Raw genomic sequence first — 14,986 nt, forward strand, 5'->3', positions numbered from 1 at the left:
AAATAAAAGTTATCTTCTAGAAAACTTCTGTTTCTTTTAGTAATGAAATTAAGAAATCAGATCTGTATGGAACTAGGGTACACTGATTTGATAAAAAATAGTTGGAGATATGAAAGTTTCAGTGACTGGAACCCCAGAGTTTATTTCAGTAGCAATTTACTCATATGGATATGTCTATCACTCTGCAATATTTGAGGCATCAGACTAAAACTTGAACTTTTATTTTCCATGAACTTCATGCCCAATGACTTTTTTCCTACATATGAGAGTCTTCACTCATGATGTCATCTACTGAGTCTCAATATCCCAAGAGTATATTTCATCCTCATTTTGAAGATGCAAGACTGAGACTCAAGGAGAATAGGAAATCTGTCTGTGATAACTCATATCTGTGAGTGGAAAGATTAGGTTTCAAACTGTCCTGTCTCTTTCTCCCCTCCTTGTGAATCTGTTCTGTACCTGTCAAATGACTACATATAAGATCCATCTCTGAATGGCTTTGGGAATCATCAGTCCTAAAGAGTTGATATCACTGGACCACAATGTACCTACTACTTGATCCTGTAATTACTGCCAGATACAGCTTACCCTGTGTGGTGGTTTGATTCAGGTGTCCCCCATAAACTTAGGTGTTGTGGATTCTAGGTTCTCAGCTGATGGAGATTTGGGAATTAATGCTTCCTGGAGGATGTGTATTGTTGGGGGTGGGCTTATGGGTGGTACAGCCAGTTTCCTCATGCCAATGTTGCTGTTATCGACCTTATGTTGGCCAGGGGTGATGTCCACCCTCTGTTCATGCCATCATTTTCCCCTACCATTATGAAGCTTCGCCTGAAGTCTGTAAGCCAAGATTAACCCTTTTTTCCCCCAAAGCTGCTCTTGATCAGGTGATTTCTTCCAGCAATGCAAACCTGACTGCACAGAATGTGTGGATTAGTTTAGGAAGCTCTCATAAATGAAGTCCATGAAGTCCACTTATTTGTTTGTTTTATTTTTTTTAAGAATGGCTTCTTTCTAACCTAAGATGACCTGGCTCTCACTCTGTAGTTCTAGGCTGGCCTTGACCACACAGAAATCCTTCTATCTAAGCCTCCCAAGTGCTGAGATTAAACATATGTGCCACCATGTCCAGCCTATGAGGTACACTTGTATCATAAAGTCATAGGATAGTGTAGTCAGTTCATTTGCCACCCAGGTCACAAAGCAAGTGAAAGGACCTTATATGTCCTTAGAAAAGAATGACCTTAATACCTTTTCACTGCAATGGCCAGGTTTTCCATTTCTGTGTTTTGAAGTTTGATCTCACGAATGAAGTTCCTTATCACATGCTCATAAGGCTGAATTAGTCTTGGTTCCACTAGGTTGATGTTTTGATACAAGGTACTTGCTTGCTCTTTCCTGTCAAAATATTAAAATTAAATTCAATCAATTAAAAAGTAAAACAGAAAAAATGCAAATACATTTAGGAAAGAAACATAACTAAAGAAACAGGGATAGAAATATCAATAGATTGACCCAAAATAAAAAGAAGATAAAATTCAGAGAGCCAGTTGTATTTTTCTCCACATAAGAACATGGTGACCCGGAAGGCCAGTGGAAATGCAAAGCAAGGAACCATAATGAAAGGATTCTATTTTGTCAGCAATATGAGTTTGTCTTGAAAATATAAATGTACAGAAAACTAAATTATCTAACTCCATGTTTCACCAATCTCTAATAAGGCATGTTAGTCTTTAAACCTATAAGAGTGGTAATATCTACTACTTTATTGTCAAATAATGTTACCTCATGAAAATTCGTATTTGTGGGTGGGTGTATTTACATGATTTTATTCATAATTCTTCAAACATGGAATGTGTGGATTTTCCTTACACCTATCAGTTTTCTAATTTTCTAGGTACCAATCAGGTGACAAATAATTTAATTCTGATATTGACTATTGAGAATTGGCACAGACCCCACAGGCTCAGGGCTCAGATGCCAAGCACCAATCTCACAAAAGCTATATTTCTAACAAATCAGCAATAAGTCTGGCTTGCATGCTCCCAGCTTAGGTTTGTTACTTTGCTAGAATGCCTCACAGATCTCAGGAAAGCAATGTACTTGCACTTAATGTTTTATTACAAAGGGCACAATTCAGAATCTACCAAATGGGAGGGATGCAAAGTGGGGGAAGTATGAGCAAATAGCTGTCATCCCTTCTATTTCACTTGCTCTCTCTACACCTTTAGGTATTTACTGACCTAGAAGCTCCAAATTCCCTGGGACAGGTTTGAAAGAGATTTCAGTGCATGAGTATAACAGGTTAAATCACTGACAATAGGTGATTAACTCAACATTCAGTCAAGTCACTCACTCCTCCCCAAAGTCAGGAATGATTCTGACCCAATAATCATCCTTCACATCTTTTGGGCAACCAGACTCCATTCTGAAAGAAATCTATGGGCACAGAACCACCTGCCATGTCATTATCATACAAAAGATTGAGCAACCAACCTTATAAAGGATAAAGGAGATGGTATAACAGGATAGTGGGAACCTAGCCTCACAGATTTGTTAGACATGCTGTAAGTGGAATTTGATGAATACCTAAATAATATCCCATATATGTATCAATGTATCCTATGGCCCAGTTTAGATTTAATAATCACTCCCCTTCATATCCAAAGTGTCTCAACCAGTATAAATGAATTGTATTAATTTTCATCAGGCCACAAAATGTGAGGAATAGTTAATACAGGGAAACTAGACACTTTCACGTGTTGAATTACTTAAAAATCATGACCAAGGTACTTGGATTATTCAATGTTCAGTGATCTGCCACTATGACTTTATTATTCCTATGACAATTGTATCAATTTTCCCATTGCTGAAACAAAATGCCTAACCAGGGGCAGCTTACAGAAGGAAAAAATATTTAATGCATTTCACAGTTCCAGGTGGTAGAGTCAATAATGAATGGCACAGCAGACCAGCAGATGGGAACAGGAAGCCGGTTATGACATCATCACATCAGTAGACAGGACACACAGAGAGAGAACAGAAAATGGAGCTGGGCTATAACATTTCAGAGCCTACTCCAGAAGGACACATTTCTCCCAGAAAGGCTATACTTTTTCAAGGTTCTACAAGCTTCCCTAACAGCACCACTAACTGGTGATTAAGTATTCAAGTGCATAAGCCAATGGGGGACAGTTCACATTTAACACACAACCAAGCAAAAGCCATCTGTCTCCTACCTATAACATGAAGATAATACTCTTTTAAAGGTGCATTCCTTACTCTGGAAAAGCCACTGGGCAGGCCACTATAGGAACCAGGATACCCAAGAACCAATTTTGCTGATGACAGCCCTTTTACCAATCTTGTTTATCTTTTCAGATGACCAATTATTTATCAATTGCTTTTAATATGGTCCTTATTTGATTTCTGCCCAGATCTTAATATTCCTTTTTGTTTACAACTTTGGTGTTTGGCTTGTACTTGTTTTATCAGATGTGGTGGTTGGATTGAGGTGTTCCCATAAATTTAGGTGTTCTGAAGCTAGGTTCCCAGCTGATGGAGATTTGGGAGTTAATGCCTCCTGGAGAGAGGGTATTGTTGGAGGTGGGATTACGGGTGTTATAGCCAGTTTCCCCATCCCAGTGTTAGGCACACTCTCCTGTTCTGTTGTCCACCTGACATGGGCCAGGGGGTGATGTCCACCCTCTGCTCATGCCATTGTTTTTCCCTGCCATGGTAAAGCATCCCCTTGAGCCTGTAAGCCAAAATAAACCTCTTTTTTCCCACAAGCTGCTCTTGTTTGGGTGGTTTCTACCAGCAATGTGAACCTGACTACAATATTAAAGTGGTACTGAGGAGTGGGATTGCTGCTAGAAACCTGACTCTACAGCTTTGACCTTTTGGAGCTGATTTTCAAGAAGAATATGGAAGAATTTGAAACCTTGGCCTAAGAGATGACTTGCAGTGCTATAAGTACAGCTTAATGGACTATTCTGGTCAGAGTTGAAAGACCTGAATGCAGTAAGAACTATGGACTGTGAGGTTTGGCTTATGAGAGTGAGAAAGAGCTTTGCCTAGACTAGGCTAACAGTTTGTGTGGGAAGCTTGTTATGCCTGGGTTCTGAGAAGTTGTGCAGGGTTGCTTTGCGTAAAAATGAAATAGTGAAAGAGGGATATGGCACAGAAAGAAAAATCTTTGGGTGAACTGTTGCTCATTCAGCTGCAATTGAGAGATTACAACCTGTGAGACTGGGCTAGCTGACCTGCACTGGGGCAACAGGGAGAATGTAGACTCTTTTGGAGAGGTCTGAATGCTCAAGAAGTGTCCTGTTCTTCAAAGCCTGTTTATTCCCCCCTGGATTAAAAAAATGGCACCCTACTTGGTATTGTGAAGTATGAAAAATGCAGGAGAGGGTCATTGCATTTGCAACACAGTCTTGTGTTTTGGAAATGGCCATGGGAAGCGTCAAGCAGGTTTGCTGGTTGCCTGCATGGAAAAACCATGGGGCCATAAGGATGAACCATGGATTGCAGTGGAGACCCAGAGGAGATGCCAGGACTATGATGAAGTTTTCCAGGACTATGGGTAGCCTAGCTGGAGGGGCGGAATTGGAATACCACAGACTTGTTGCTGGTTAGTTATCAATCTTGGAGACTTGTCACTGGCTGCAGTTGTTGGACTTGGAGCTACAGAGTTTGGTGTTTGCCCTATTTAAATTGTATATTGCTTGAGTATTTCTTTGCTATGTCCAATACCATCTTTTGCTGTGTGAATGTTTATTCTGTGCTGTTATGTGTTTTGGGGGGGATTTTTTTGGTATTATGGCTCATTTAAAAGACCCTGGACTATGGGGTTGTATTAACATCATTGGGATTAAAAAGTATATATGGGGACTTTTAAAGTTGGACTGAATGCATTGCATTTTACATCATGGATGGTTATCAGTTTAATGGGGCACAGGGGAGAATGTGGTGATTTGATTCAGGTGTCCCCATAAACTTAGGTGTTCTGAAGTTAGGTTCCCAGCTGATGGAGATGTGGAAATTAACAACTCCCGGAGAAAGTGTACTGTTGGGGGCAGGCTTATGGGTGTTATAGCCAGTTTCCCCTTGCCAGTGTTTGGCACACACTCCTGTTCCTATTGTCCACCTTATGTTTTCTCTGCAATCATGGAGCTTCCCCCTCGAGCCTGTAAGCCAAAATAAATCTTTTTCCCACAAGCTGCTCTTGGCGATTTGTACTGCAATATCACAGAATTTCACGTATATCACTAAGTGATTTATTTGAGGTCTCTCTGTGCAACGTAGGCACTCAATGTTACAAACCTCTCTAATGATTGCCTTCATTTCATCCCATAGTTTCTGGTACATTGTGTCTTCATTTCTGTTTAGTTCTGGGAACTTACTGATTTCCTTCTTGTTTACTTCAACAACCCATTCATTATACAGCAGTATGCTGTTTAATCTCCAAGAGTTTATTTTATGTACTTTATCTTGTCGATTTCTAGCTTTACTTCATTGTATCTGGTGGTGGTTTGATTCAGGTGTCCCCATAAACTTAGGTGTTCTGGATGCTAGATTCCCCAGCTGAAGTCAATTGGAAGTTAAGCCTCCTGGAAGCAGTGTATTATTGGGGGTGGACTTATGGGTGTTATAGCCAGCTCTCCCTTGCTAGTGTTTGGCACCCTCTCCTTTTCCTGTTGTCTACCAGGTGTTAGCCAGGGGGTGATGTCCACCCTCTGCTCATGCCATCGATTTCCCCTGCCATTGTAGAGCTTCCCCTTGAGTCTGTAAACCAAAATAAACCTCTTTTTCCCACAAGCTGCTCTCAGTTGGGTGATTTCTACCAGCAATGCAAACCTGACTGTAACATAGCTGTATAAATTACAAGGAGTTTTTTCAAATTTCCTATATTTTCTGAGACTTGATTTGTGCCTTGATACATGATCTACTTGAGAGAAATTTTTATGGGTTACTGAGAAGAATGTTTTATAGTGTTTGGACAGAATTTTTGGCAAATGTCTATAAGGTCCATTTAATATGTAGTGTCATTTAATGTCAATGTTTCTCTTTTTAAAAAACCACATAACCTATTCTCTACCAAAAGTGAGAGTAGCATTTATTTTTGATTTATTCATTAGAGAGAGGGGGAGAAAAGGAGAGAGAATGGATACGCCAAGGCCTCTAGCTTGTGCATCTGGCTTATATGGGTTCTGGAGAGTCAAACCTAGGTCCTTAGGCTTCATAGGCAAGTGCCTTAACTGCTAAGCCATCTCCCTAGCTCCCTGCACCTCCTTTAAAAACTCAGCAGTAAGCATCCTCCAGAGACACTTCTGTAACCAGTGAATGTAATGCATGTTCCTTCCTTCCTTCTTTTTCCCAACAGACAGAGGGCATGTCCAGCAGAGCTCACCCACCATGTTGGACTTTGTTCTTCCCGTGTAATGCCCAGGCACACACAACCACACACAGAGATCCTTCTTGCCACTCAGACCTACTCTACTTGTCACCTGCTGGCTCTGCCAGGTGGTTAACTGATTCTCTGAACTCCTGTATTTTGTTTATGCTCACATAAGGGCAATGACTGCTTTGGTAATTTACATATCTATCCATTTGTCTTCCTCAGAGACTCTGGGCTTGAAAAGGAGGAGGGTCCATGTCTTCTTCATCATCTACTATGACTAACAGATGCAAAGGTCAAAAAATCTTGTGTGTGAAAAAAGAACTAATGTGTGAATAAATCACTTTGGCTTGGGGTTTAAGCAAGACTAAGCCATTTCAGTGTTTTTTTGTTTTGTTTTGTTTTGTTTTTTTGCAATAGAGCTTCCTCTTTTTTTAATTTTTTTTTTATTAATTAGTTTTGTATTCAGCAAATACAGTCAGTTCAGTACCATTATAGGCCATTGCTGAGGCCCTTGGTGTCCCACCAGGAATCGATGGTAAGACCCTATTTCTGAAGACTCCACCTACCTGAGCTGCAAGGCCACTGAGAAATCCTGCTGGAGCTGAGCTGAAAACCTCCTCCATGTAGGCCAGCTGACAGAAAGCTGGAAAAAGCCATGCTGCATGCAGTTCAATGGGAGAGAGAGAAATCACCAGTGAAGATACCCAACAGTGGATACTGCAAGCCTTATATTTGGCCAGCCAAGCCAAATGAGCCAACTGGTGCAATAGTGGCACATCTGTTATAGGGGAAACCAACCATTCTCTAATTTGACTGGAGGCCTGCTCCATGGGAGGGAATACATCCCTGATAAGGAAACCTACAACAGGGGTAGTCATGAGCCCTAGAAGTGTAATGTCTGCTGCTGTCTTACAAAAAGTATACTATGCTCACCAAACTGCCCAGTAAGCACTTCACTTAATGTTCATGACCATATATTAATACTACTCTCACTTTTAGTTACAGAACCTTCTCTTTTCAGATGGCAATGACCTTGGGATGACTCAGAATGCACCACGGTGCTCAGAAGAAGTGACAAAGGAGTACTTAGCACTGAAATATCTCTATCACACCTTCAAAGGCTCAGGTTCCATTGTGGAAGAGGTGGTGGAAAGAATGTAAGAGCCAAAGGAAGGGCAGGACTCCTTACAACATGTTCCTCCAGACACAAAATGGCCTGAATATCCATGATCTCACAGTGCCTGATACTACCTACACAAGACCATCATAATAGGAGGAAAAGATAACGATATCAAAATAAGAGAGACTGTTTGAGAGGGGGAGGAGATATGACAGAGGGTGGAGTTTCAAAGGTAAAAGTGGGAGGAGGGAGGGAATTACCATGGGATACTGTTTATAATCATGGAAGTTGTCAATTAAAAAAAAGAAAATACCAGTTCTGCCATGCTTACATAGATTCAGCTAGATGCTGCATTCTGTATAAGCAGCTAAATTATCTGAGATTCTTGAAAAGTCCTGGTGATCCTGTTTCATGTGGATATCAGTCACTGTCCCCTGATAGCTCCTGAAGTCTAAGGTTAAACAAGCAGAGGCTTACAAAAATGGAGGCATACAGCTCTTCTGGACCTTACCCACAGCTGGCCACATTATTGGTGGGAAGGGTGCCAGATAGTGGCCAGTGGTCAAAGCACTTTCATTCATGACAATCTAGGGTCTCATCTAAGGCAATTACACTCAGACTGATAAATACCATGGAGACTTGTTTATAGCTGGAACTGACAAGCACTAGGTAAAAAGCAGATTCCACTTCTGTAATGAGAGAGCCACTAACTTCAACAGCAATCTAAAGTATGTCTTGGGTATCAAATGAGTGCCAGAAGGGAAAGAAAGATGTTCATGATCTTTGCCTGTCTGTCTTCTTGTTCAGTGAATGGTATGAACGACAGTAGTAATTACTGATTACTGGTAACAGATTTACAGCTTAAAATTTAAAATTATACCTGTGAAATCATCATTTTTAAATATAAATATTTCCATTGAGACCAAGAGGGAAATTAGATGTATTCAAAAGAATAAAATGTAAATTTTTCAATTTCACACAAGTTTCATAAGACCAGCATGTCACTGAGACCGTGTACTTGTTTTTGTATTTGCAAAGTATTATGGCTATATTTAGAAGTCTTGGGTGCCCTTCTGGCTTCAGGACACTCCTGAGGAAAAGTAAAATACAGATTAGCACCACTCATTACCAAAGAACACAGTGGACCAGAACTGTTTTTAGGAAAATTAGCCCTCAGAGTCCAAGCCTTGCTGCTTTAAGACATTGGAATGGAAAGCTAATCTAGTTATTCAAAATACATATTTTATAGATCCCAAGGTGCTTTTTTGCATGTGCGTATGGAGTGTGTGCATGTTTGGGCACATGTGTGGCAAGATGAGCACAGGAAGATCAGAAGACGTCCTCAGGTACTATATTCCCTGCCTTCCACCTTTTTTGGGATAAAATTTCTCTCCCTGTTTGCCACTGTGAATGCCAGCGACTCCACCTCCATTTCTATAGGCCACTGGGATTGAAGCCTAAGGTGCTACTTGTGACCAGCTTTACATGGGATCTGGAGATCCCAACTCTGGCAATCAGGATTGCCAGCAAGCATTTTTAACCACTAAGGCATCTCCTTAGTCCCTAAAGTAATCTGTGTACAAAACCCAACTATTAAACTCCTGTATCTTCATCTTTCTATACTATGGAATGTCATAAGGAAAGAGGTTATAATTCTAACATCTGCACACAGGAAATTCACATTCGTGCTATTCAAGGAGTACCATGTTAGATCCTGGAAATAAATGCTATAATCAGACTAAATTACTTTGCTGTCCAGACAGATTTTTCTCTGCCTGTTATAACCTGCCAAGCCAAGCTTACTATTTTTGGATATGTTTTCCAGGTATGTTCTCACAATAGGCCTCGTTAACTCATCTCGGAAAGGTTATCTAGCTTTCCATTCAACAGAAAAATGCACAATTATCTCTTCAAAATGACCCTAGAAAGATGAGCCATGCCAGTGGGCTGGACATCTGGTCTCTGCTGTGTTGCCACCTGACCAGAGGAGGCTCTGGTCCAGGTATTAGACCAGTGCCTCATCTGAGCCTTTCCCAAATGTATCTAAAATCCTTTCCAGCTCAGTATCATCCTGAATCACATTTTAATACTTAAGTACTTATCTAGGCCATATTGTTCCAAATGTTTAAGATGAAAACTTCCTGGAAGACAACAGAAGTAACTAGTCACTCAAAATCTAGGAAGAATTCAGATTACAAACTGCTACATATTCAAAACTGCTGACATTTAGCATTGGGAGTTTGCCAATGAAAGCAGGAAAATAGAAAGAATAGGAAGCATTGTACTTCAGGTTTAGAGAAGGGATGGCGTCAAAAGAATCAAGAGCTTCTACAGCCATGAATAAACGGTACACATAATTGCATTATGGGCTGACCAGACTAAATGCATCCTCTATCCTATCTTAGCTTCATATGCAAGTACCAACCAACACTTAGCCTTTTATGCTTCAGTTTCCTCAAGCACACATTGCAATGGTGGGTAGAGCAGTCGAAACTAGCACTTAGGGTTGCTTTGAAGCTGAAGTGTTACCAAACTTCACTAGGCCTGGCACATGGCACACTTATCAGCATGGGTTAGCCTCTGCAATGGGTTAGCCTCTGCAATGAGCAGCCATTACTCATGACTCCACTATCCACTGAGTTACAAAGAAGCAGGTGGCTGCTGCCTGTCTGTTCCTTTGTTATGCTTGAGGGAAGAAAGTCTTGTGGTATGAAAGTCCTATGGTATAAAAGGTCTTGTGGTGGCTTGAATATCAAATGTTCCCCATAGTCTCTTGTGTTTGTGATTATGCTTCATACTTAACCTCCAGCTGGTGGATACTTTGGAAGGTGGAGCCTTGCTGGAAGAGCTGGGATTTTATAGTCCAACCATGCTTGCCAGTGCTAGCTAGCTACAGCTCATTTTTGCTGCTTCCTCCCTGCTGATACTGATATGTAACAATATAAGCCAGCTTCCTGTTTGTGTGATTCTTCCCAGTCATGATGACTTACTCCTTCTGACTATGAGCTGAAATAAACCCTTTCCTTACATAAACTGTTTTTGGCCAGGTGTTTTGTCCCAGCAACGAGACAGTAACTGCTACAGATCTCCTGGGCACCAGAGCTCTGAACTCTCTGGAACTGAAAAATGAGACCTGAGTCATTTCTGAAGTTGTAAAATAATTACAGTCCAATGGTGAGAAAATATTTTCTGTAAAGCAATAAATATGAAATGTTTTAGGCTTTTCAGGCCAGACGACCTGTGCTACAGCCATTCAGTTCTACCTTAGAGGAGAAGCTAGTCCTGAAAGACACATAAGAGTGAGCTTGGCTCAGAACAAGTAAAACCTATTTACCCAACCAGGCAAAAGGCCAAAAGGACCTTGCTTTGCTATCTCCTGCTATAATCTAACATAAACCCCTGAGCACAGGACAGGGAGGGACATGCTGACTTCACCCTTCTTCTTTCTTTTTTTATTTGATTATGTATGCACACACACTAGTTGACACATGCCAGGGTCTCTTACTTCTGGAAACAAGCTCCTGTCTGGCTTTACATATATGGCTGGAGAATTGAACTTGGGCCAACAGGCTTTGCAAGCAAGTACCTTTAACTTCTGAGCCATCCCTGAGCTCCCTTACCCCTGGGCAACAAGGAAAATAGCCTTTTGTTAATATTCTGCCCCTGAATTCAGATCAACTCTTTTCCATTCTATAGATGTCACATAATTAATATAGAAGTGTATAAATTAGAAGGCATCTCCAGGAATTACTTTATGCTGACATGAGTCAACTATTATAGTCATTGTTAATTGAAAATTTCTAGTTAAAAAAATTAAAAAAACGATGGAGATTGAGGAAAACAACAAAGATCACACCATCCCTTTAGGTGACATCTGTCACCTTCCAAGGGTTGCCTGGGACAACCCTAGTTCATGCTTCTTGTACTACATCTTAATCCCTCTGTATTTATCCAGAAATTTCCTGTTTTAACAAAAAAAGTTAATATTCAGGTTATTAAATATGCATTTAAACCTATCACAGTTGCACTCAAGGCAAGATGAGTATATGGGTCTCCACTTTCATTTGGAAGTGTATGACACACTGCTGTTTAGCAAAGACTTCTCATTCATAGGTGGCTTAGAAGACAATCACTGGCAAGCCCACCTCTCCTTTCCTGACCCTTCTCAGGTACACTATAACTAAAACTTTCTTTCAGGAACAGGAATACTTGCTCATAAAACTAAATTACATCTAGACAAGAGAAGTTGGAGACAGATAACTCCTTCATCGCTGAGATGATGGTGGAGAAAGGGCTGGAAACTGGTGCCTCAGCCCCCACCGGAGAGGCAGCAGCTGTCTTGCTTCCTGGAAGATGCACACCGATACCAGGAGGCCGATCACTGCGAAGCTAAAAGTTATAGTTGTCATACACAGCAACAGGAACAGGAGCTAGATAACTGACCTTGAGAAATGGAGAAATACTAATAGGGTTCTAGCTAGAATGATTTAAATGGCTTTTACATTTGCTGAATGTATGTCACTTTTTAAAGATGGCAATGCTTTTATATTTTGTAGTAAACTCCTGTGTCAACAATAAACTCACACACACAAAAAAATAAGAAACAGAAAGAAAAAGGTGTCTGAAGCCCCTGTGAGCTTCTAAATACTAGCATTAGATAGTGAGGTGGGGGCAGTGACAGGAGAATTTTGCAGAAGCTTGTGGACCAGTTAGCCCAGTGAACACAGCAGCAAACAAGAACATGAGACCCTGCTTCGAGTGAAATGGAATACAGGACCCACAGACCTACAGACCTACACTGAATGTTATCCTTTTACGTCTTCATGTGCATAGTGTCACGTGTTTGCCCACACTTGCACACACGTATCATACACACACATCAAAATGTATTTTTTTAATTTTTAAAAATAATTATTAAGAATAAGTTTCATTGTTCATTTGTTAATGAAAAATTAGGTACTGCATCGCCTTTCCTCAATAAAGTTAATAAGAGCATAACCCATTCCAAGGTTTAACTGTTACAACCAAGAAGAAACTATGGAGGAATAATTAGCAAAATGCAATATGGTAGGTATCCTGGGTAGAATGTTGGAACAGAAAAAGGACACTAAGGTAATGTGGAAAAAAATAACATGTTAGTAGGCAATAACAAATAAATATCAATTCATTAATTGGAACAAATATACTATATCAAAACAAGATGTTAGTATTAAGGGAAAGTAAGTATAGGTATACAGGAACTCTACTATATTTCCATATTATCTTTATATCTTGAGCTAATAAAAAAAACTACATTTAAAAACAAAAACTTGTTCAACATTTACCCTCCACAGGTATAGGCTACAATGGTAGCCCTGACCGCATGGAAACCAGAGATATAAACTTGAATAGGCAACAACGTCCAAGTCTTTCAGAAAACTGTTCAGTCTACAGCTTTATTCATGCAGCTGCAAAAAGTTCATTTATAAACATCAGCAAAATGTGACTTCCATTAGATCAGAGGCTGCCACATCAATTAATTCGCATTTGCATTCCAAAATATCTTGTACAAATGCAAAGAGTAAAGTGACAGCTATTTAGGTTTTCCCTAACAGAAGAAACTTCACAAAGGGAAATTTACTGGTTTTCCATTAGTACCACAAGATGCTTCAAAGAAGCACATGTATGAAATCCAGTAATGATTTGATTTTTTCCATCTATTCCACAGAATCAATGTAAAGCTTTCAGAAGTTCATTCTACCAAAGGCAAATATGCAATCTTATTAGAAATGTTATAAATTCAGTAAAAGATAAAATGGTAATCACTGTGGTTAAAATCGTATTTCTACTAAATTAAGAAATCTATAAGAGAACATGAAATGTTTGTCTTTTTCTAACTCACTGGACTGAACACAATGGCCTCTGCATTTTCCAAAGGACAGGACTACATTCTTTATTATTGCTGAATAGTGTTCAACTATGGACATCTTGCTTGATCACAAATCCTAGCTATGTATAGTACACTAACAAACATTGTATATGGGGAGTAAGAAGAGAAATGGTCATAGACAGAAGTTAGATAACTGGCACTCAAATACAGTGAGCTAGAAGTATTAAGCTCCAGTGTTCACAATAGAAAGGCAAAAGTTTACAATAACCTATTTTATAAGTAACCAAAAAAGAAGAATTTGAAGGTTCCCAACAGAAAGTAATAAGAAGATGGAAATATTGATTATACTGATTTGATCATAACATTTACATATATTAAAATATACAAGACTTCAGGGTAAGATGGCTGCATAGGAGTCATCCCAAACCAGCCTAGGGAGGCATGAAATGCTTCACAAAGATTTCAAAAAAAAAGAAAGAATTTCTCTGTACTCAAAGAAATCACAGGAACCAAGGAAGAAAACAAAGGAATTAAAGAAGAAAACAAACTCCTGAAGGAATTCCAAGAGAACACAGAAAACGAGCTTAACCAAATAAGGAGTCATTACAAGACATGAGTAAGGAAATAGAAGAAAATCAAGGCAGAAGTACTAGCACTGAAAAGCAAAGTAAGTCAAATGAAAAATTCTGGGGAAAGTCTCACCAATACAATGGATGAAAGAGAACAGAATGTCTAAACTAGAAGACAACATGGGAGCTTCAATACAGTCCAACAAAGAGAAAGACAAGCTAAAAATAAGGTATGAATGGGAATTTCAAGATATGCTGGACACTATAAAAGATCAAATATAAGAATTCAGGGTATAGAAGAAGAAGAAGAAGAATTTCAATCCAAAGGTATATTAGTCATTTTCAACAAAATCAGTGAAAAAAAATCCCAAAATTGGGAAAGAAATGCCAGTGCAGATACAAGAAGCTTTTAGAACACCAGACAAGACCTGGAAAGAACCTCTCCTCACCATGCTATAATATAATTAAACTACTAAACATGCAAACCAAAGAAAATATATTAAAAGGAATTAGAGAGACAGAGCAAGTCACCTATAAAGGCAAACTCATCAAGATAACAGCAGATTAATCAACCCAAACTTTAAAAGCCAAAAGGGCTTGGAATGATGTATTCCAAGTTCTGAAAGATAACAAGTGTCAATCAAGATTACTTTATCCTGCAAAGCTATCTATCCAAATTGGAGGAAAAATAAGGACATTTCACAACAAAAACAGGCTAGAGGAATTTATGACAATTGAGCCAGTGCTACAGAAAACACTTGATGGAATCCTTCAGGCTGAAGAGAAAGCAAAACATACACATGAGGAAAAGGGAAAAAATAAACCACACTCAAATAACAGTTAAAACAAGAGAGTAAAGGGATATCAGGAAGCACTACAAAACAAGAAGAATGGTGACCGTAACATACCTTTCAATAATGAATCTTAATATCAATGACCTCAATATGCCAAACAAAATACACAAGCTTAGAGACTGGATTAAAAGGCAGGATCCCGCTATTTGTTACCTCCAGGAAATTCAT

The 14,986-nt window shown here is 39.5% G+C and overlaps 1 protein-coding gene across 1 annotated transcript in view; it reads right to left on the reverse strand.

The window, feature by feature from the left end:
* The window catches only part of Rasef (RAS and EF-hand domain containing), an 87,201-nt gene that overhangs the window by 38,408 nt on the left and 33,807 nt on the right, over positions 1-14,986 (reverse strand). The window contains exon 2 of the mRNA XM_004653073.2: positions 1,252-1,398. Within this exon, the coding sequence (XP_004653130.2) occupies positions 1,252-1,398 (147 nt within the window). The remainder of the gene's footprint in view (positions 1-1,251; positions 1,399-14,986) is intronic.

Source organism: Jaculus jaculus, chromosome 1, assembly GCF_020740685.1.
Source record: "Jaculus jaculus isolate mJacJac1 chromosome 1, mJacJac1.mat.Y.cur, whole genome shotgun sequence".
Lineage (NCBI taxonomy): Eukaryota > Metazoa > Chordata > Mammalia > Rodentia > Dipodidae > Jaculus > Jaculus jaculus.